General features: G+C 40.9%; 2 protein-coding genes across 2 annotated transcripts in view; both read right to left on the bottom strand.

Moving 5' to 3' along the window:
* The window catches only part of LOC311061128 (solute carrier family 45 member 4-like), a 55,042-nt gene extending 52,353 nt beyond the window's left edge, over positions 1-2,689 (bottom strand). Inside the window, exon 1 of the mRNA XM_084079673.1 lies at positions 2,546-2,689. The gene's annotated coding sequence lies outside the window, so the exon portion shown is untranslated. The remainder of the gene's footprint in view (positions 1-2,545) is intronic.
* A 5,531-nt stretch (positions 2,690-8,220) lies between these two features.
* The window catches only part of LOC311062313 (DENN domain-containing protein 3-like), a 36,843-nt gene continuing 29,889 nt past the window's right edge, over positions 8,221-15,174 (bottom strand). The window contains exons 25-30 of the mRNA XM_084081240.1: positions 12,141-12,295; positions 11,386-11,452; positions 11,193-11,265; positions 10,813-10,931; positions 10,469-10,606; positions 8,221-10,226 (exon numbers count right to left, since the gene is read on the bottom strand). Coding sequence (XP_083937366.1) covers positions 10,032-10,226; positions 10,469-10,606; positions 10,813-10,931; positions 11,193-11,265; positions 11,386-11,452; positions 12,141-12,295 — 747 coding nt within the window. The 3' untranslated portion in view covers positions 8,221-10,031. The remainder of the gene's footprint in view (positions 10,227-10,468; positions 10,607-10,812; positions 10,932-11,192; positions 11,266-11,385; positions 11,453-12,140; positions 12,296-15,174) is intronic.

Here is a 15,174-nt window from a genome sequence, read left to right as displayed (position 1 = left end):
GTCAGTGGTTCTCAAACTTTTTCATTTCAAGGACCCCCATAATAACTCTTGAGTGTACAAATGGAACTCGTAACTGGCCCCTGTAAAAGGTCTTAGCTTATCACCAGAAATGATCCCCACCCACCCCCCCAAAACGGTTTACTGCACATATTTTCCTTTTTGATTACCACTCGTATATTATTGTTTGTCTTTAAAGGTTTCGAGGAATTGAATACACAGGACCCCAAACAAGCCGTAAGGCTCCCTTGGGTTTATCCCTTTAGCATCCTTTTGTATGAAACTGCACCTATGTGCTTTTTTTGCAAACTGTTAATAAAGTATTCAATCAATCACACCAAATGGACACTTACTTTTCAGAGTTACAGACCTGTCAATTTGGAACACCCACAAGGAACCCAGAGGGTCCCTGGGCCCCACTATGAGAACCACTGCTGTATGCAATAGGAGCTATAACAGTTTTATTTACATTTCATTACATATTTACAATATTGCCAAATAGTATCTGCCATATAGTATGCCACATCACTAAAGTTTACATACAAATGCCTAATCAGATGTGATTACAGGATAATTGTTATTAAAATTACCTCACAACACAAATGAATAAAAAATAAAGCAGGTTGCCTTTGTGGGTCCACATCACACATTGATTGGCTGACAGATAAGCCTACAGGCTACAGTACATGCTGTTGACTACTATAAGTCACTCAATGTGCAGAGGGTTTACATACCACCAATATTTAATGACTTTGAGTTGACTGTAGGCTACATTTTATTCCATCAAGTCAATCAAAAACAATGACTATTATTTTACCCATAACTCACACTTGGGTCAAAGCACCAGCAGGGAAATTAAACCCTACAATACGTTAAAATCTGAAAATGTTATGTAATCTCTACATTAAAGCATGGGGGGAAAAAAACAACACTTTAAAAACCCCAGGCATGGAGATACCACACACACCTTAACATTGCACTTTATCTTACTCAAAGACGACACTTTTTTAAAAACCCATAATGTAATTACTTAGTTTAGAAGTTCTGATTTTAAATTCATTAGCCTTGAGCAACCTAATTATGCAACCTGTCCTGATCACAGACGGCAGAGGTCAACACCCCCCCACCTCTCTCTCTCTCTCTCTTTATGTCTCTCCTCCTTTCTTTCTCCCTCCCTCTCTCTCTCTCTCTCTCTCTCTCTCTCTTTATGTCTCTCCTCCTTTCTTTCTCCCTCTCTCTCTCTCTCTCTCTCTCTCTCTCTCTCTCTCTTCATGTCTCTCCTCCTTTCTTTCTCTCTCTTTCTGTCTCTCTCTCTCTCTCTTTCTGTCATTCCTCCTTTCTCTCTCTTTCTTTCTTTCTTTCCTTCCTCTCCTTTTCTTTCTGTCTCTCCTCCTTTCTTTCTCCCTCTCTCTTTCCTTGTCTCTCCTCCTTTCTTTCTTACACTCTCCCTCTCAACTTCTAAGCACAGTAAGCACGTCGTAGGCTTCACAAATAATGTCAATGTTAAAACATGTCTGCAGCATTTCAGTGGGTCGGTCACAAAATAAACAACTTCATACAGTATAACGTTACAAGAGGAGGTGGCAGCAATGTGCTGTCTCTTGTTGTTATTGCCTTACTATAAATAGCCTGTAAACAGTGGTGGAAAAAGTAGGCCTACTTTTTACCACCATCTAGAAATACTCAGTTACAAGTAAAAGTCTGGTATTTAAAATGTAGGCCTACTTGAGTAAAAGTACAAAAGTATTGGCATTAAAATATACTTAAAAGCACCAAAAGTAAAAATACTAATTATGCAGAATGTCCCATTTCACAAGTTCAATATGTACATAAATCTCAAAATAGCAGATCTACAAGCTTGCAACGCCTTGTGAGCTTGTAGATCGGCTATTTTCAAATAGTATATAAGTATATAAGGCTAAAGTGGTTAATGCATGTTTTGTAATGATATTCAAAATCTACAGTAACTTAAGTTTTCAAATAATTGTAATGGAGTAAAAGTACAATTTTTGCCTCTGAGATGTAATGGAGTAGAAGTAAGTACTGACAACTGGAAATACTCCAGTAAAGTAAAAAATACCTACAAATTGTACTTATACAATGTACTTACTTACTTTACACCACAGATAAATAGACTGTAAACACTCGATTCAATTCAATTCAATTGTGCTTTATTGGCATGTCTATGAAAAAGCAATTAGCGATTATTGCAAACTCATGCGAGCAAAATACATACTTTATGACAACGTTACACTATTAATAATTAATAAAAGTAGATTTACTCAACACGGCCACCTCACGCATTAGAAGGACATTCTAATGCATTTTTTAAAAATGTTTATTTTATTTGAAAGTGAAATATCCCTTTACAAATGTTTTACTTTTACGTCCACCACTGGTCACATCTCTCTCTCTCTCTCTCTCTCTCTCTCTCTCTCTCTCTCTCTCTCTCTGCAGCCGCAACCTGAGATGCTGTGTACAGTCAGTACATCGACACAATTCTAAGTCACGCCGTTATCGTTTATAATAAAAATGCAGTGTTACGCACCTCGCCGCCGTTATTCCAACCCGCCTGGACGGAGACACTTGTCGCTGGTCGTTATGATCTATGTCTTTTTTGGGGGGGGGCTCCGCTCCGATCGCTTTGTTTTGGTGCATTAGATTCTATGGTGCTTTTGCAGCTGAAGCTCCAGAGTCTTTTAAGTACGCCTTTAAAAGGAATAACAGTCGGAAGGAGAGACGTACCAGCGCCGAGCTTCCGCTGACGCGGGGCGGATTTGCATAAAAAGGGGCGGGGCTCGTAGGTGTCTCCGCAAGAGAGGCCTTTACGTATTTCAAAAGGGGGAAAGGACAGTGGGCGGGGCCTGACGTTCTGCATGCATATATGTAAAGGTTGTTTTCCAAGGCAAATCCTGCAGCCTGTCAGCTGATTTTGACTTCTACCTACCCCGCCCCCCGTCTCTCCCTCCCACTCTCGCTGAGCATTACATGGTTAGCGCAGCTATAGAATGTGTAAGCCCTATTCAATTGTTTTATTATATATATTGTTTTGAAAAAGAATAAGGAGGGGGGGGGGGTTGAGGGAGTAGTGGTGGAAAAAGTACTCACATGTTTTACTTAATTAAAAGTATCAATACTGCAAGGTAGCTGTTACAGGTTAAAGTCCAGAATTCAAAATTTACTTGAGTAAAAGTACAAAAGTATTGGTATCAAAATGTACTTATAGTACCAAAAGTAGGCAGTATTCAATAGACCAATTATTTGTTTACCAACATTGAGACTGGATGCACAGGTGATTGTTTCATGCAATCAATTCTCAACCTGTTGTCTCAGGGTGCTGGTTTCAGTGCACCCCAACCAACCCCCTCTTGTGTGTTGGCTAGTGAGGCGCGCCCTAGCAAGACCTGACAGAATGGGTTTCATTTGGAGCCAGTGTGACGTCGTCTGTTAATGGGTCTATATGCAGAACGCCCCATTTCACATTTTTCAAGTTTTCAAAAGTAAAAATCTTTTGAAAATAGCAGATCTACAAGCTCACAATGCGTTGCATGAAGTGGTTACTGTATGTTTTATAATCAAAATCTACAAAGTAACCAGTAACTAAAGTTTTCAAATAATTGTCATGTAGTAAAAGTACTGAACACTGGAAATACTCCAATAAAGTAAATATAGTTACTTAACACCACTGGGAGGGAGAGGGGGTGGGATGGAGATAAAGGAGGTAAGAAGAGGATGACTGAGAAAATGGGGGGAGAAGGAACAGAGTGCAAGGGTGAAAAGAGAGAGTTTTTACTTGCCACTTGCTTTGGCAATGTAAATGTCTTCTCGTGCCAATACAGCTCCTTTGAATTGAATTGAGAGAATGGGGAAGAAGGAAGAGAGTAAAGGGAGAGAGACTGATCTGAGCACATAAAAATGTTGAAGGATGTCTAGTCTTATGGCACCTTATGTGTTTGACAAGGCAAACAAGTTGCTCAGATACTGCATCACATACTGTACATACTGTGCAACACACACACGCACTGCACACACTCTTTTCCTGTAGCCTTTATAATCTCCATTTTCTATTCCTTTACAATTTCTAGTCCTTCTTGAATGACTTCTTGAATTAATCAACATCACAACATGTATAGCATTGGCAATTTTCCAAAAAAGAAGGAAATCTAATCTTCCTGGATGATTTTGTTCTGTCTGTGGAACAAAACAAATAGTATAACATCGGTACAGTGAATCTGTCAATGTTCTGTCTGTTATTTACATTTCAAGCATTTAGCTGACGCCAGGGACTCTTGATATTAAGATATGGATACATCAACAATACATGGATTCACTGCTTCAGAAGCAAACACAAGGGGAACTCCACTGTTATTAACAGTTCAGGAATCAGGACTGAAGATGCCATGTCATTCTCGGTAGAGAAACTATCACTTCCAATAGCTTACAACTGATTTTGTCTGGGGTTTGATTTTCTTCCTATGCATTCCTATGCTTTATTTCAGGTAGGAGACAGTAGAGATGCAGGAAACCAAGGCCAGAGAGAGGAGACATATGACCCAAAGTGGAAGTCAGTTTTGAACTGGGGTCGTTGCAGATCAAAAACACTATTATGGTTGGTCAATGCACCACCGAGCCACCAAGCACCCCAAGGTAACTCAGAATCAGCTTTATTGTCACATGGTGTAAAACTGCATTTTTGTGCAAGCTCCATCGTTTTTGTTATTTCCATAAAAGAGAAAGGGAAGCAGAAGGGGGGGAAGGGAAAGAGAGCTCAAATAACAATTTATCCACATATTTACACATAATATCTATCTATGCGGTAAGTACCTGAGGTAAGACAAGTACCTAACTGAGGTAAGACATAAGGTGCATGAGCATAGCAGCAGATATATACTGTACATGATATGCTATATGGACGTTAGTTAAGGTGCGAGAATAATAAAAATCAGCATGTTGTAGGAGGATTAATGTGCAGAGTGTCAGCGCGTGTCGACCACATAGTCCACATAAGGTAGTAGCTGTCACTGTCAACTCATTTGGAGCCTTCCAGTGTTTGGCCAAGGGGGATTCCTCTCCATCCTATAGATGATTAATTTCTCGGGTTCAAATCCAGGTGGTTACAGTTGCAGTAATGCAGGGTCATGCCTTATGTAACGTCCAGTGACATGCATCACATTTCTCACTTGAAAATCACTACTGTAGCACTGATACAGGATCAGTTCCAAATCCCAAATGATGGATATTCACCAAGCATTGATGTTTTAGGAAACGTCTCTGTCTGTTTAGGATGGGCAGACACAGTACACATATTCAGTGTAGAGATCATACATACATTTATTCTGTAAATGTATTTCTGTACTGCATTTCTAACTTACTATTGCAATGCAGAATAAAAGCGGGATGCAGGCCTCCTAGTGCCCCCACTGTACTGTATAGAACACATGCACTGTAATATTAATGTAACATAGCATGACAACAATGCATTCCTTTACCCTTTTCACTAGTTCATTTATCTTTGACCACTGTAAGGTCTCTTTACAGGTCGCCCAAACAGCTGCAGCTGATTCAGAACGCTGCTGCTCGAGTCCTCACTAAGACTAAGAGAGTGGATCATCACTCCAGTTCTGAGATCTGATCTGAGATATACTGGCTCCATGTCTGTCAAATAATTGATTTCAAAATACCACTGTTAGTTAATGAAGCTCTGAATGGTTTAGGGCCAAAATACATGTCTGATTTTCTGCTACATTATGAACCATCCAGACCGCTCAGGAAAGTCAAAACCGTAGGGGGTTTTATGTACCACACATCTGGAACAAACTCCCAGAAAACTGCAGGTCTGTCGAAACTCTTAGTTCTTTTAAATCAAAGCTGAAGACTTTGTTTGCTGCTGCCTTTTATTGAGGCATTTGATTCACTTTGTATTTAATGCTCTTAATGTTTTGTGAAAAGCACTTTCCTTGTTGTTGAAATGTGCTATACAAATAAATGTGCCTTGCTTTGGTTGACAGGGCTCCCTCAAACATAGAATAGTTTGGATTTTGTTTTGTTGAAAAAAAAATACTGTGTGATGTTGACTGTTGTCATGAGCCCAAAAATTCCAAGAACCTCCCCTGAGCACAGCACAATTATTATTATTTTCTGAATGTAGAAGCAGCTGGAAGTATAATGCTTTTTGGATTAATGGGAACCTGATTAAGAACTGTGACAGGACAGAAATCAGCTCAACTTCCAATTGGAGGCTGAGGCAAGAGCAGACTTGCATGGTCACAGATTAACGGCTACTTATGGCCTTATGTAACAACAAAACAATGCCCAGTGCACGCACATAGACCCACACACACACACACACACACACACACACACACACACACACACACACACACACACACACACACACACACACACACACACACACACACACACACACACACACACACACACACACACACACACACACACACACACACACACAAATAGAGTGCTTCTGAAAGCTCCCTACATAGACCTCTTAGCTAGAGACAGACACACGCTGTTTGATCATGACATGATGTAGCACATAACGTTACCTATGGGTCAATTTGTACACTCTCAGAGTTAAATGAATACTGAGGATTTTACTGTGTGGGGCATGGGGGTCTGTGTCAAGGTCCTTGTGGTAAAGGGTTGCAGTCAGGGGTTGAAGGTGTCAGGTGCCGTGTGTCAATCAGCAGTGTGAAATGAGGAGAAGGCAACATTCAATTTAATTTTGTTGTGGACAGGGTCCATGAATTATTTGGCTTGGAAAGCTACCACTATTGATGTTTGAGGTATGTTACTGATGCAGTTATCCCCCAAGTGACTTAACAAGTGAGCAGTTAAATAATCGCTGTCTTGCTCAGCAATGCTTGGGCCTTATGCTTGGGTGCCATGTCACACACTGAAAATAGCCAATCTACTCACAACGCGTCCCATTGTGAGTTTGTATATTTGCTATTTTCAAGTACACACTGGCAGGCTCACAACTAGTCTAGGCCTAAATCAGGCATTAGGACCTTACGGTCTCGAGACAGTCGCTCTAACCACCAGGTCAGTCCGAAAAACCCCCATAGCTGAATCTGTAAACGTAAAATTGAATATAAAGACATCGCATAGGCTATAGGGGAGAGAAAATTCACTTTTATATCGACATGTAGTGTGTGAGTAAGCTTCCATTTCTCACAAACTACTTGAACATAATGAAAAAGAACACATACTGTGCAGGTCAGGTGTCTGCTAATAATGTATCAAGTTTGTAAGAGCCTACTTCCCAATTCCACCTCCTTGGGACAGTTGACAGCGGTACGGTCGGTTGGGACAACTTGTTCTGGGCTAAAGAAGAAAGAAAAAACTCAGTTGAAGAAATTGCAGTGTCAATTTGATCACCTTATATTTCAATGTCACAATGTCATGCATTTCTCTGAGAGAAAGTAAAATTATGTTTTCAATGGAATTTGGCATTCTTAAAAGATCTCTAGCTAGACAGCACTGCTATTACTGACCAACACCACTAGACAGACAACTACTTTATTACTATTAAAGTACTGTAATACGGTGACTGTCAGCTGTGCTAATAATGACATGTACATTAATTTTGTTAGCTAGCTGTCTGGCTGATAACTAGCCTAATCAGGCATGGAGGGTAAATGCATTCATCAGATATGATAATAATATAATCTGCTGTTGGTAGAAAACTGTTTTTAAGGCCTCCTGATATAGAAATCCCCAATGCAGCACAGGGGTTACTGAAGGGAGAATATCTCACTCGTAATGATCAAAGAATAGGGGTTATGCTCGTGTCCTAACATTTTTGACTGCCTACCACTTGAAAACATTCATTCAGTGACTTCAGCGGTGGGTCTGAAAGGGTCTTATTCAATTAGGAAAAGCCTTTGTCCTTTTTTGTTTGAATGTTGTTTATTTCAAGGTAGGGACTACAAACAATAGCCTGTCCCCACTCCCCAACAGCCCAAGGGGACTAATTGCCCCATCTGTCCCAGAGAGAATGGGCACTCTTTTGGACTCATGCTACAGTAGCTACCAACAAATATTCAGACAGCCACAGCTGTCACACATGAATTGTTTGGGCAGAAAATAAGCTTTCAAAAATACAAACAGTATGGTAGAAGAATCCTAAAAAGAGCCAAAGATGTACTTATGTACACACTGTGATGACGAATGTCTTTTCAAGAGGGTTTTTAGTATGAGCATATAATGGTGAATGATTGCATTCTCCCTTGTTAAAAAGGCACTGTCCGACCTCACTGTCCCAATCATCTTGACTAAGGATATCATGTAGAATGTTTATGGTTTTATATGAACACCTTGTTGTCAGTTAAGTGTTGAGATAGAGTTAAGTGGCAGGACTATCAGTAGATTAATCATTTTGCTGCCAATCCCAAACATATCTTGCAGCTATCTGCATTGCCATAAAACATAATGCGCTCAGCAAGGATGAACCACAGGAAGAACCCAGTGATTTTGGTGGCCCTATATAGCCTTTCCTCTAACGTCACCCTCAGGCCAATTTGGGAATCCATTGTTTTTTTATTTTTGATTCTAATACAAAATCTGAGGTTAACTGCACACATTACCATAAACTTTGCTAAGTGCATCCATGCTCCAAAAGAACAAATAATCAAGTAAAATTCAGATACTATTTATTTTTACTTAAGTACCGTACTACAGTAAATGTACTTCGTTACTCTCCACCACTGCTGATCTTGTTGTGTGTGTCCATTGCTGTGTGGTGTGTGCACACATGCCTTTGTTTCACCATCATGACCACTGTACAATAACTGCTCTCCTTGGCAAACAGTGCCCTCCTGTGGTGATGTTTGGGAAGCGGTTCACTTTGTTCACTGACACAATATACAGATTCTTATTTATTTTTGAGTCGGTAAAAACATACTTAACATTATGACAAATATTTATCAAAACCTAAAAATAAAATGCAATGAATAGTTTACAGTACAGAATGCATGGGTTATACATACTGTATAATTGTATAGTTTACCTCCCAGTAGGAGGCTATTTAGAGATTATATACAGAGTATTAACAATTATGTGCAGTTTATAAATGTAGCAATATACAAGATGTTGAAAGTGAGTGTATGTCATATTTCCAATTTAGCCTTTTAAAGACCATGAGACCCAAAATGTTTTATATTGCCTATATGTCTATATTAACACTGACCATTTAGTGTTCCTTATATGTAGAGTTATAACTCCAGAAATAACCAAAAGTGTACATTACTACTACATGTCTAATATTAATACTAAGAACTATATCATACAAAATAATTGCACACAGCAAACATCTGAGTGTTCATTTCACTAAGATGTTAAATGAACACTCAGGATTTTACTGTGTAGAGTGCGGTACAACATAAATACCAGTTAAAGTACGACTCTTTCCTATAACATTTTTGGCTATCGACTGTGCTATTCAATAAAATAAGTTATATTAGGTAAATATACTAACTCGCCCCCAATAATACAAAGTAAAATCATCAGTGTTAATTTACCCATTTATACACTCAAGAGTTAAACTAACACTAGATTTTACAGTGTAAGAATAGAAAATAAGGTGACAGTTTGAAATTGACTTTGTTACTTGCCGTTTTCAGGTTCTGCATAAGTTCATTCTACCTTCACTTTGTAGTTCTCATGCACAGTACATCTACAGTGCAGACAGTCCACAGTACCGCCCTACGACAAATAGTCCTCAATCAACATGTCAATACGGACCGGTCCGCTTACAATCGTTCCCAGACTTCCCACCGACGTCCTATCGCACAACGCTGACACTCTCCAAATGTTCACAGGAGCGAATCACCTCATTCCAGAAAGTCTGATTCCATCTACCCCCCACACACACCCTTGTTTTCATAGACCTGGCTGCTCATTTCTCTCGCAGAATCTGTCAATGCTGACCACAAGCCCCCTCGACATCAAGAGTGCGGTCCCAAGAAGTCCCAGCGCTGCTGCAGAGGGGGCACGTGAACCGGGCGGGCTCTCTACTCCACCTTCCAGATGGCGATCTTGCCGTCCTGCTTGCCGGCTCCGCTGAGCACGTAGCGGTCCTCAGCGGAGCAGAGCGCCGTGACTCTGTCGCCGTGGCCGTGAAGCTCTTTCAGGACCAGCCGGCGCTCCGTGTCCACTATGTAAACCTTCCCTTTGGAGGAGCTGCGGCCCACGCCGCCTACCCACACCTGTAGAGACGAAACAACACAGATTATTGTTTTGTGCTTTATTTTTAGATGTGGTTGTGCGTGTGTGCGTGTGTGTGCGTGTGTGTGTGTGTGTGTGTGTGTGTGTGTGTGTGTGTGTGTGTCTTAACTTCATGTGTAACTACATTAAAAGCTGATGACCTATATGTGTCATGTTATATCTCTGTACGAGTTGTTGTAGTGAGTCGTGTGTGTGTGTGTGTGTTGTTGTACTGTGTACTAACTTGGTTTTTCACTTTTATCATGCAGTGGCAGCCACCGCAGTCCTGTAGCACCACACGGTGGTAGGGTTTGGTACTGTCCTTCAGATGCCAGACACACACCTCTCCGGAATCTGCACACACACTCCACAGCTCTTCCCTCTGCCACACACACACACACACACACACACACACACACACATCACAGAGACACAGACTGAGGCATGTCTAGCTAGAAACAAACAGTAAATTGCAGCATAGAGCTGAATGTGTGTGTGTGTGTGTGTGTGTGTGTGTGTGTGTGTGTGTGTGTGTGTGTGTGTGTGTGTGTGTGTGTGTGTGTGTGTGTGTGTGTGTGTGTGTTCTACCTCAGGTAGCAGCAACATAGAGCTAAAAGTTGCATCAGATGCTTTCTGTTGCTCTGGAAGACTCAGTCGATGTTTTAATGAACCATTTCTCCATACCTCCATTATACTGTCTCTGGAACCTGGGAGAGAGAGAGAGAGGGGGGGGGGGGGGGGGGGGAGTAAGAATGTGTGTGCGTGAACACGTGCAATACTGATATTGTGTGATACTACAAAACATATCTCATGGTGTATGTGTGTTCATCTGTTAAGTGTTGAGTATGTTTGTGAGTTTGTGTGTGTGTGTGTGTGTGTGTGTGTGTGTGTGTGTGTGTGTGTGTGTGTGTGTGTGTGTGTGTGTGTGTGTGTCTGTGTGTGTGCGCGCGTGCGTGCGTGTAACTCACAGCACCACAGGGTTCCATTATAGATGTGGAGGGACAACAGACGACCGCAGGACAGACGGAATTGCTTCTTCACCTTTAGGGGAAAAAACATTGTTATTGTTTTATGACAGATAGCCGAGCTAGCAATGAGCCGCCTGGGAGAGAGTATACATTAGAAACAAACACTGAACAGGTGCTCTTTATCCTAACTGACCTGCAGCGTGGAGACGTCCCACATCATGACACTTCCTTCTGCACTGCAGGAGTACGCCACCTTCTGACTGGAGGGTCAGACGTTTACATTAGTATTTTTATCAGTTATTGTTTACATATTTGTTTGTGTCTTTTTCTGCCTTTATTGTTGGAATACATTAGACTGACAGGAAATGGGGGGAGAGAGATGGGGAGTGACGCGCAGCAAAGGTCGTCGGGATCGGGATTCGAACCTGCGACACGCTGTCAGGCAGCCTAGGTGTCTGAACCGCTACGCCAGCCGTCCAGGCCGACATTTACATTAACCATTTCGTTGACCTTACTTTTACCCAGAGCAACTTAAAGCCCTCTTCAGACCTCAGCGTGCCAGATTGACTTGAGATTAGTGTAGAAGTCTACATATCAGTGTAGTAGTATGTTCCATCTGTGAGAGATGCAGTGCGTTCTCTCTTCACACTGTGTGCGTTACTGGTTGCAATCCGTGTCAGCCGGCAGGCTGCCTTTCCGTACATTTCTATGTGGCTATTGTGGAAATAACAAAAGTTAGTTCTGCGATCTGAACCACTTAAACCCTATATAGACTGCGTTGACTACAGTCCTCCAGGGGTCTATTCTTGGTCCCTTCCTTTTTTGCCTCTAAACCAAATCACTGAATATAGCAGATCTACATGTACAAGCTCACGAGTGGCATTGTGGTTTCACTACGTGTGTGTGTGTGTGTGTGTGTGTGTGTGTGTGTGTGTGTGTGTGTGTTACCTGTATTTGTCAATGCACAGAGTCAGTCCAGTGACCTCAGCCCTGTGTTCAGTAAGCTGCCGGTTACACACCATGGAGACCATGCTGATGATGTAGATCACAGAGTCTTCAGAGCCCATCCACACCTGGTCCTTATCCACACACAGCATACAGTTCTAGTGTGTGTGTGTGTGTGTGTGTGTGTGTGTGTGTGTGTGTGTGTGTGTGTGTGTGTGTGTGTGTGTGTGTGTGTGAGAGAGCGAGAGATTAAAAGTCATACAAAAACAATAGTGTATTTCTACAAAGTGCTCTCTATGCTATAGCTCAGTGGTTCTCAACCTGTGGGCCGGGACCCACAGGAAAGAAAGAAAGAAAGAAGGAAAAGAAAGAAAAGAAAAATATCTTTCCTTTGAATATAGAGATCTACAAGCTCACGAGCTTGTAGATCTGCTATTTTCACAATATTTTCCTGTGGAACGAGTCAAACAAAATGTAATGCCTCAACTCCTACATCCCAAGTGCTTATCAGGGTGGGGGGTCCCCAGTTCAAATATGATTATTTTGGGGGGTCATGGCCTGAAAAGGTTGAGAGCCACTGCTATAGCCAACCTCTCCACTAGGTGGCAGGACAGAGCTTTTAATTGCTTATGCAAACATCCAATCAAATTCATGTATATAATAATGGGCTAAAAGTATTAAAATATGTCAATTTCCATCACAATAAATATGCATTAAATTGCACACTGTACATTAATTACAGTTCATAGTGTTTCTTAAACTCACAGACGGCAGATTTGTTGCTAAATCTGCTACACTTATGTGATAATGGTGATGTTAAATAATGTGTGTCCCTAATATTATAAAGGAATTAACAAGCTTTGATGTTCTGGGGTAAACCAAACAAACAAACTTTGTGTGTTCCAATAGTACAGTGCAATAAAACAATACACACCATCATTTCCCACATGGTTAGATATGAATGAGGAAGTTTTAGACAACGCAATAAAACAAAGATACGAGCGATAGTATGCGTGTAGTTATTATAAAGTGCTACCAATCATCTTTTTAAAGCCAAATGAGCAACGATGATATTGGAGGAACAACAGGTCAGAAATGATATGTATCAAACAGTAATACATGCACAAGTATCCACACATGTGGATCAAAGGTCATGTTAGGCCAGTAAATACCGGTGTTGGCCAATTCTTTGGCCAACGACATTCCCTCCAGACATCCTTATTGGTAAAAAACAAAACAGTGCTCTCTCTCTCTCTCTCTCATCAATTATAGTCCTGTCTCATAAAAATGAAATGTCTCTACTTGTACCTGTGTGAGTAAGTGACACATAGTGCAAATCTTTCTTGTATCTCACCCCTGACGCCATGTCCTGTGAGCAGCCTATATTTTGATTTACTGCCGGCCAGCTGAGCTGAGTCGGTTATGATGTAATATTCTGAAGTGCCTATTTTTGCGCAGCACACTTTCATTGCTTGTTATTCTGAAGAAAACATGTTCTAAAAAACGAATGATGCAATCATGCGCCATTACACACATGTGGCACACCAATTGCACAATTTCAAGCCGTTGGGCTATATTACATTTTTATATTACTCTTTCACATGCAAATAGTTCTCAGCCCAAAATATAATGCTGTAAAATGTTGTTGGGCTACATTGTTAAATGCAACTACTTTTCGTATTAAAAATGAATGTGGCCTTTTTTTATACCAGATGTTCAGTAAAGAGTAGACTTTCTGGACATGCTTGCCGGCACTTTGAAAAGTCCACATATGCACAGACAGTCAGACACCCACAGATATACCCACACAAACCCAAATACAGTGTTTGCCACAATAACTAGCACTCCAAAAAACTGATTGCAGCTTTTTCCCCTGAACTTTCACAGTACTGTAGATCAGGGGTCTTCAACGTTTTCAAGCCAAGGACCCCCTGGCTGAGAGAGAGCTGAAGCAGAGACCCCCTCTATATTGTATAAAATTGTGTTTCAGAGTAAAGTTTTTTTTTACTTAGTCTGCTATTTTTTCCCTCTACACCTATAGCCTCTTTGCCAAAAATAGCCGATCTACAAGCTCTCAACGCCTCGCGTTGCGAGGCATTGAGAGCTTGTAGATCGGCTATTTTTGGCTAATGTTCCCCTCAGAAAAGGAATTCTAGGGTTCAAGTTAATGTAAAAAAACGAAATCCTATCACACAAAGACTTGGCGGACCCCCTGTAGTAACTCTGAGGACCCCCTGTTGAAGACCCCTGCTGTAGATTATAGAAATACTGCTGCATGGCCCAGATCTACGCTGTGCATGACCTGGTATTCAAGCTGTGATAAATTATTGTTTTCACCCCCTGTTCACACACACATACAGATAAGTTAACCTATTGCATGTGACTGTGAGTAACGTTTTGAGAGCAGAGGCAGATGAATTAGCACAGTACCCTGAAGTTCTTCAGTCCATTACAGCCGACCTTAACTTCATTTACCCATAGCCTTCAACTTAACCCAAGACCGGGAACGCATCTGTGTGTCATTTTAACATTTCTTTGGCTATTCAAAAATAGCAGATCTACAAGCTCATAGCGCGGCACCGAGTGCCACGCTATGAGCTTGTAGATCTGCTATTTTTGAAAAATCTTGACAATTTGTGCAAATCTTTGAATATATATATTCTTAAAGCTAACATTTGTAACTAAAATCTCTGCCTCTGGGGGGTCCCTGGAATAAAATATTTTGGCGGTCAAATACATCATTTTGGGGGTCCTTGACATGAAAAAAGTTTGAGAACCACTGATTAGAGCAACATAAGGGTTTTCAAAAAAGGATTTAGAAGACATTTGGTAGAATCCCCAGGAGCAAAGATTTGAGTTAAAAATGTTCGCTTTAAAAAACATATATATATATTCAAAGATTTGCACAAATGTTCACAATAAAAAATAAATAAATAGCCAAATAAATCTAAAAAAGGTGCTTTCCCCGGTCTTAATGGGTTAAATAACTTGGAAGCTCCCCTGTCCCACAGAAACCTCCCACAGTAACGCTGCCAAC

This window comes from Gymnoscopelus microlampas (assembly GCF_963454915.1).
Source record: "Gymnoscopelus microlampas genome assembly, chromosome: 15".
Taxonomy (NCBI): domain Eukaryota; kingdom Metazoa; phylum Chordata; class Actinopteri; order Myctophiformes; family Myctophidae; genus Gymnoscopelus; species Gymnoscopelus microlampas.
Note: the sequence above shows the minus strand (reverse complement) of the source record. Positions and strands in the feature narration are given on the sequence as shown.